Source organism: Aplidium turbinatum, chromosome 14, assembly GCF_918807975.1.
Source record: "Aplidium turbinatum chromosome 14, kaAplTurb1.1, whole genome shotgun sequence".
Lineage (NCBI taxonomy): Eukaryota > Metazoa > Chordata > Ascidiacea > Aplousobranchia > Polyclinidae > Aplidium > Aplidium turbinatum.
Genome location: NC_137485.1, coordinates 15,721,256 through 15,729,002, shown reverse-complemented (window position 1 = coordinate 15,729,002; position 7,747 = coordinate 15,721,256). Strand labels below are relative to the sequence as shown.

General features: G+C 35.3%; 1 protein-coding gene across 1 annotated transcript; it reads left to right on the top strand.

Annotated features, from left to right (window-relative positions):
• The first annotated feature begins 557 nt into the window (after positions 1-557).
• Positions 558-7,361, top strand: LOC145783052 (uncharacterized). Its single transcript, XM_082594819.1, has 2 exons — positions 558-1,330; positions 5,106-7,361. Exons 1-2 carry the CDS (start codon positions 660-662, stop codon positions 5,317-5,319), a joined length of 885 nt encoding a protein of 294 aa, XP_082450945.1. The 5' UTR covers positions 558-659; the 3' UTR covers positions 5,320-7,361.
• Positions 7,362-7,747: the final 386 nt, after the last annotated feature.

The following is a 7,747-nucleotide window of genomic DNA, read 5'->3' as shown; positions in this document are numbered from 1 at the left end:
GAAGACCAGTTTGCCGATGGCCTTCTTCGGTTGATGGACCGATCTATGTCTTTCATTGTGCTGGACAGAATCACAATCAATTGGAGAACATGAGAAAAACTAAAATCATTAAAATACATTTGTGATGTAACAATGACAATTTATCCATTTAAATTAAACGAATTAGCATTTTTAATCTATGAGCAAAATGCTGGTCAATCTCGGGGCTTAATCCTGAACAATCTCCGAAGGAAATTATAAGTCCTGGGATCAATCTGGTCAAAAAGCATAGTAGCTCATAGGTTAATAGAGAAACTAAACTTTCCGCCAGCAAACGCTTCGAAAGTTAAATTGTTTTGATCTTCTTTATAGCTAATTGAAAATGAAATATTTTGCATTTTGTATCATTGAAACAAATAAATAGACTTGACTTGGTCAATTAATCAATCAAGTTTATTTCAGTAGCAGTAGCCTACATATGCAGTTACATAGGCTATGCAGTAGCCTAGCCTACATTGTAAAAGGTAGATAATTAGTTAGTATAGTTAGTAACATTCTATTTGAATAAGTTTCAGGGAATGCTGGAGTAGCTGACATTGTATAGGTTCCTGTATTTTTACTGATAATATCATATTAAATAATTCAAAAAGAAGAAAATATTGAAATATTTGAACTGCAACATGACTACTGAGGACAAGGCAAAGATGGATGAGATACTGAAAGGAATGGCAGAGATTATGGAAAGTCAAAAAAGGTATGAGAAAAAGTATGATAATGTCCAAACCACTGCTGCACCCCCTGCTGCTGCTGTGTCTTCATCTTTTACAGATGGACTTCAGCAGGCCCAACGCTCGGAGCTGACGGAGCTATCAAAACAAGTTTATGCTCTGCAAGAACAAGTTTGGGAACTCCAGCACTCTGTATACAGAACAGAGCGCAAGCTGGATGACTTGGAGCAGTATGGGCGAAGCAATTGCCTCATACTTCATGGATGTACTGACAGCCCAAACAAGGGAAGTAATGTTGATTACTCTGAATATGTGGTAAATAAAATTAATCAAGTAGTTAAACCAACTAACTGCCTTGCTTTGAGTGACATAGATGCATGCCACCCCCTGCCATCTAAAAAACTAAACAAACCAATAATTATTAAATTTGTTAGAAGGATGACAAGGGATGAAATTTTTTATTCAAAAAGCAAGTTAAAAACTGATGATGGTCCTAAACTATCGATTACAGAGTCCTTGACCAAACGACGTCTGTCATTACTTCGTCAAGCGAGAGATGCTTTTGGTTTCAAGGACGTCTGGACATCCAAAGGAATAGTGTGGTGCTTCTGGAATAACAAAAGGCAAGTGATAGATGATTTTTCAGATATTCCAAAAATTTTAAACCATAAGGCATAAAAATTTTAAACCTAACTGCTTAACTTATTTTGTTAGGCTGTAACATTATGCAGTTTTCATTTATCCTTTTGAAGCTAAACAAACCATCTCACATGATATATTATTACCGATGACAAAAAAAAAAAAAACTCAGGAACCTTTTTACTTTATCCATTCTCTTAATCCTTAGCTTAGCTTTCAACCAACCCTATTTTATACATACCTTTTTGTTTTTCAATTCTACGTTTAAATAATACATGTTATTAAAACCAAAATGTAACTATTGCATGAAAACAATCAGAAAAAATCAAAAATTTATTAAATGTTTAACTTGTCCCATTGAAGTTCATGTTAAATGTTGTAAAAAAAGTGCAAATTATCATGACACACAAAATTGGACATGTACCTTGTGCAGTGACTGGATTCCCCCTTTTGTCCATCTATCCAACACCGAATTAGCTACACTGGTTGGAAGCCACAGTGTATCAAATCTTACCTTCAAGCCTGACTATCTGAATGATATGTTTGCTAGCACATCTTACACAAGCAACAATGACATAGATGACCTTTTTATGCCTAATATATCTGAAACATATGTAGACTCAACAACTGTCAATAAACTAAAAATGGACTGCTCACTAGGGCCAGTCTTCACTTCATTATGTATCAATGCTCGGTCTATTGTTAATGTAAAAAATTTCACCAAACTTGAGGCCCTGTTGATGTCTATAAATATCAGTCCTGATTTAATTTCTGTAGTTGAAACATGGGTTCAGCCTAATTCAAAAGGTCCTTACTTAAACCTACCGGGCTATACATTCATATCAAATGCTCGAATTAACAGTCGCGGTGGAGGAGTAGGAATATACTTAAAAAGTGATATTATGTATACCAAGCGTGATGACCTAACCATTATGAAAGAAAAAGTATTTGAGTCTATTTTTATTGATATTTTTGTTGGTGGTAAACAAGTGACCTGTGGTAGCATTTATCGAGCACCTGCATTGGATGCTAAGTCAAATTTGGAATTTCTTGATATGCTTAGTGAGTGCATGAATAACATAGGTACATCAAAACAATGCTACATAATGGGAGATTTTAATTATAATTTATTGGATTATGAAAACATCAATGTAGGCAATTTTACAGACTTGATGTTCTCAAATTCTTTTTACCCACTAATTAATAAACCTACTAGAATAACTGACACCAGTGCAACAGTCTTAGATCAAATATGGTCCAATGTGCAAACAGGTAATGAAAGTCGGTGTGGAATTCTAATTAATGCAATCTCAGACCACTTTCCAGTTATGCATTGTACAAATATTGGAAAACCCTCAGTTACATGTCATCAATATACCAGATCATTTAATCTCTCAAACATACAAAATTTCTCAAATGCTCTGGAAAATATGGACATCACTTGTTGCTTAAATCAAACTGATGCTGATGAAGCTTATGAGTCATTCATAGGAGAATATACTAGTCAATTTAATAAGCATTTTCCTTTACAAAAAACACCTTTAAAAAAGAATAATTCTTGGTTTGATAGAGAACTACTACATCTATTACGAAGAAAAGAGCGTTTGTTTAAAAAGTACATAGCAAATAAAACTGTTCACTCCAAAAAGAACTACACCTCTGCAAGAAACTTATACTTCCATACAGTTCAACAAAAAAAGAAGGAATTTTATAAATCTAAATTTGAAAAGCAAAAGTTTAATATGAAAGCTACTTGGCAAACAATCAACAATCTATTAGGTAAATCCCAGTCTAAGACTAACCATGGCATCAAAATAAATGATAGTACAGTCATTGACAGATTAACTATTGCAAATCACTTTAATGATCACTTTTCCTGTGCTGCCCATTCCCTTACAAAAAAAATTCCCAAATCAAATACAATATTTTCAACATATCTCGATTCTCCATGCTCTGAGACAATTTATATTTATCAAACTACTTTTAACGAGTGGAAAATTCATAAATACATTTAAGTTGGGGAAGGTGATACCTATCTTTAAAAAGGGTAGCTGCAAAGATTCAAACAACTACAGACCAGTCAGCCTACTTCCTGTCTTTTCAAAGATATTAGAAAGAATCATGTACAACAGATTATACTCGTTTTTAATTAGACATAAATTTTTCTATAACAATCAATTTGGTTTCAGAAAAAATCATTCCACAAGCCATGCTGCTTCAATGCTAATAGAAAGTATCACCAGTATACTAAACGACAACCATCTTGCATTAGGAATCTTTCTTGATTTATCTAAAGCATTTGACACCATCGACCATAAAATATTGCTAGCTAAATTATATCATTTCGGAATAAGAGGCGTGGCCTATGATTGGTTCATGAGTTACCTGAGTAATAGAAAACAAAGAGTTGTTTTCAATGGCACACTATCTTCTAACGTTAACAACATATCTTTGGGTGTCCCACAAGGGTCTATCTTAGGCCCTCTTCTATTCCTGATTTATGTAAATGACTTCCCTAACTGCCTTCAACACGGAACTGCAATTATGTTTGCAGATGACACCACCATTATATATAAAAATAAAACCGTTTCTGCTGTATATGATATTGCAAATCAAGAGCTTGTATCCATAGATCAATGGCTATCAACAAATCGATTGTCTCTAAATGTCACCAAAACCAAACATATATTATTTTCAAGTCAAGGAAGCAAGACACTATCAAACAACCCACCCTTAAATATTCGAAAAAACAACATAGAACAAGTTGCCTCAATAAAGTTTCTGGGAATAATTGTAAACGAGCATTTGTCATGGAAATCTCATATGGAAATCTTGCTTCAAAAAATAAGATCAACACTCTGCGTGACAAAAAAAATTAAGCCTTTCCTAAACAAACAAGCACTTCTCTCCATTTACCATTCCTTAGTTGAGAGCCAGATATTATATTGTATCTCAACATGGTGTCATGAAAACAAAACTACATTGCAAAAGCTACAACGTACATGCAATAACTTTCTTCGTACTGTATTTAACATTGACCGCAGAGAAAGCGTAAAAGGTGTGATGGAACTCAATAATTTAAAATCAATTAACCACATGAAAACTACAGAGATTGCAACTTTCATGTTTAAATATTCAAAAAGGCTACTTCCCACAACATTCAATGATATACTTATGTGTAAACAATCAAGTAGCCTAACAACAAGAAGTAATTCTCCTTATATTCCGATATATTGTAGAATTAACACTTGCAAACAATCAATACGGTACATGGGGCCAACAGTTTGGAACAAGCTTCCCCCCACTATAAGAAATGAATGTAAAACTGTAAAAGGCTTTAAATCAAAAATGAACAAGTTAAATCTTTCTTAAAATGATCCTATCTAAGTATTACTTGCACCAAACATACTAATATTTTTTTTTGCCCAGAAATGATAGGCCAATGTGTGTAGATTCATTAGCAAAATAGTATGGTTGTAAGTAGGGGAGACCGGGGCACAGTGAATCACAAATGTTTATTTTTGCATTTATTCACATTCAAATCAACATAGAAACATCAAATTTTGTCACACGATTCCGCATAATCTAAACTATACATGACTCTAATGCAAGATCTGTTGCACTTTTAGTTTTTGAAATTTTGCATTTTAAATGTAAACAAAAAATTGATTCACTGTGGACCGGTGCCGGTACACAGTGAATCACGGTTACAATCAGTTACTTTTTAAAAGTGAGACATAAATTTCTTCTTGTAAATAGGCAAAAGAAACAGATCCATGAGCTACACAGAGGCGTAGCCATGGGGTGGGGGAGGAGGAGCCATCCCCTCGATTGCAAGCTTGCCTCCCCCGGCATTGAAGTTTTATTTTTGATGATCTGCTCTACAGCTTCTTTCATCAACTCCGGAGGAGTAGCACCAATTTTTCTTGGCTTATTTCTAGCTCTAGGCATATTTAGTTACAAACGTATCTAAAATAAAAAAAACTTTTTATACACATATCACAACATGCTAAAGTCCGGTACACAGTGAATCAAATCCGCCATTGATTCACTGAGGCATGATTCACTGTGTACTATGCCTATCCTCAAAACAAAAATGAGAAAAACATGCTTTTCTCAAACGAGTTTAGTTTTAAGTTTTATTCCTGTTTATGCCCACTTATAACTGTACTTTTTTATATAAACACTCTTGCATAAGTTTGACCATGCACAAAGATATGATCAAAACTCTTCAACATAATTTTTTTACTTTTTACTAACGAAATCGACAAATTCTATCTTGGACAAAATGCTGAACTATGCTCCGCCTGTGGTTTTGCACGTGAAACGAAAGCTTTACTGTGGTCACGCAACAGTGATTACAGAGAAAATTTAATATATACTTTTTACGTTTGATCGGGTGATTCACTGTGTACCGTGATTCACTGTACCCCGGCCTCCCCTACTCCTACTGGCCTTCTGGTTCTTGTGTTTTTTGTCCACAGAAGTTCTACAGAGTCTTCAGAAGTTTTTCCATCCTCTTCGACCAATCGCCATCTTTCGGTGAAGCGGTGGCCATGTGCTCCAACCAGTTGCTTTTATATATATCAATATCTTGGACTGGATCGTCATGCTATTGTCTGATTATTTATCTATTTTTCTAACATGCCAAATTGGATTTCTTTATCACTTTTGTTATGGTTTAACGTGTAAAACATATACACGGTAACCCAAATTTATCATATTACTGTGACATGCCACTACTACATCCCAGCTGGCGATCCCTGACGTTTTTGCATTAATTCAACGTTTGCTAACGTTGGATCAGTGTGGAAGTGACGAGTTTAGCTGACTGGGGTTTAAAAATTATCGCTTTATCAACGCAACTTTTATCAAAGCACGCTTGATATCTGCAAGACATAACTTCCTTGGGTAAAATTGAATTTCCGCAAGATGATGATGTTGTTTTTGCTAGTTTGTTTTATTTGTTTTTGTCATTGTTTTCAGTGTCGTCAAGTTATAGCCTATCTATTTTGTGAGTCGTGCAAGGCCTATGGTGCGTTGCGCTTGAAATGGCTTTGCCCGTGGTAGGATTTCTTTGTGGGGTTTTCTTTGCCTGCCTTGCTCTTCTTGCTATGAGCTAAACGCATCAAGACGTGTTCCCCTTAAGACCATCAGCACTCTTGATAACGCACCATGGCCGATCTTCATAGCAACTGTCCATACTGATCTTAAATATATCAGCTAAAGCCATGTGGGCTAATAAAGCTATAGCCTAAATTTATTTGTTTTTGTTTTTTTAACATTTTCTTTTTTTTTTATTTTCTTTGTATATCTTAAATTTTTCTGAAGGTGTTGCGACCGTGCCAAATTTTTTTTCAACTCAATAACTTACTTCGGTCACAAGCACGTTTTTAACGTTCGCGTTTTGTCGCTTCTACCTTTTTCTCGACCTTTGCTATGTTGACGTGTATTGTTTTGATATGATGGTCAGAAATAAAAAAACAACTGAACTGAACTGAACTGAACGTCTACCCAACTCATAACTTTTATCCATATGGAAGCTAACCGTCAGGGTTGTTGAGAAGATAACTTGGGTTCGGTACGCGTGTGAATCGCTTGCTGCTTTCTGATTGGTCAATTTTGCTTATGGTGCCGTCTAACAGTAGGTTTTACAAATACGCGTCCGGTACCAATGAGGTAGCATTGGTACCGGACGCTGATTGATTTTGTGTTCCGGACATTGTACCGGACATTGATTTTGTGTTCGGTAGACTCGAACACAAAATCAAGTAACTTCTAAGAAAAACGCGCTATGTCCAAAGAATACTCGGTGGTTTTGTACCGACTACCGACTGCTGTCCCACATTCGTGCACCAACGGCATATTCAGCAGTGCAGTCCAGTGTTATCATTATTCAACTGTTTAGCCTACTTTCAAGTTTTAATTTATCTTCATTGTGCCTGGCAACTTTCGCGCAATGATGCATATTTTGACGTCACGTCGTGTATAAATAGAATCGCGTATTAATCACATTTCTTTTCAAATTGAAACAACCTTGGTAGACGTGTGACGTGTTCTCTTTGCAATCTGGGTACATCGCCACGTTTACAGGGTAATCAATAAAGAAATCCTTTTGAAGAGCAACCATAGTGCCTGATTTATGTATTCTGATACAGTAGTTAGGATGACTTCCAACTGTGTTATCCCCCGTTGCCAGAGGTGGGCAGTAACTAGTTACAAAAGTAACTAGTTACTGTAACTAGTTACTTTTTGAGTAACTGTAACGGTAACTTCGTTACAATTTTCCAAAAGTAACGAAACGCGGTAACTAGTTCCTATTTTAGCACTTTTTCAACAGTTACAGTTACAAGTTAACTTTTGTATTGAAATTTCAGTTTTTAATTGCCGTTTATTTCTCT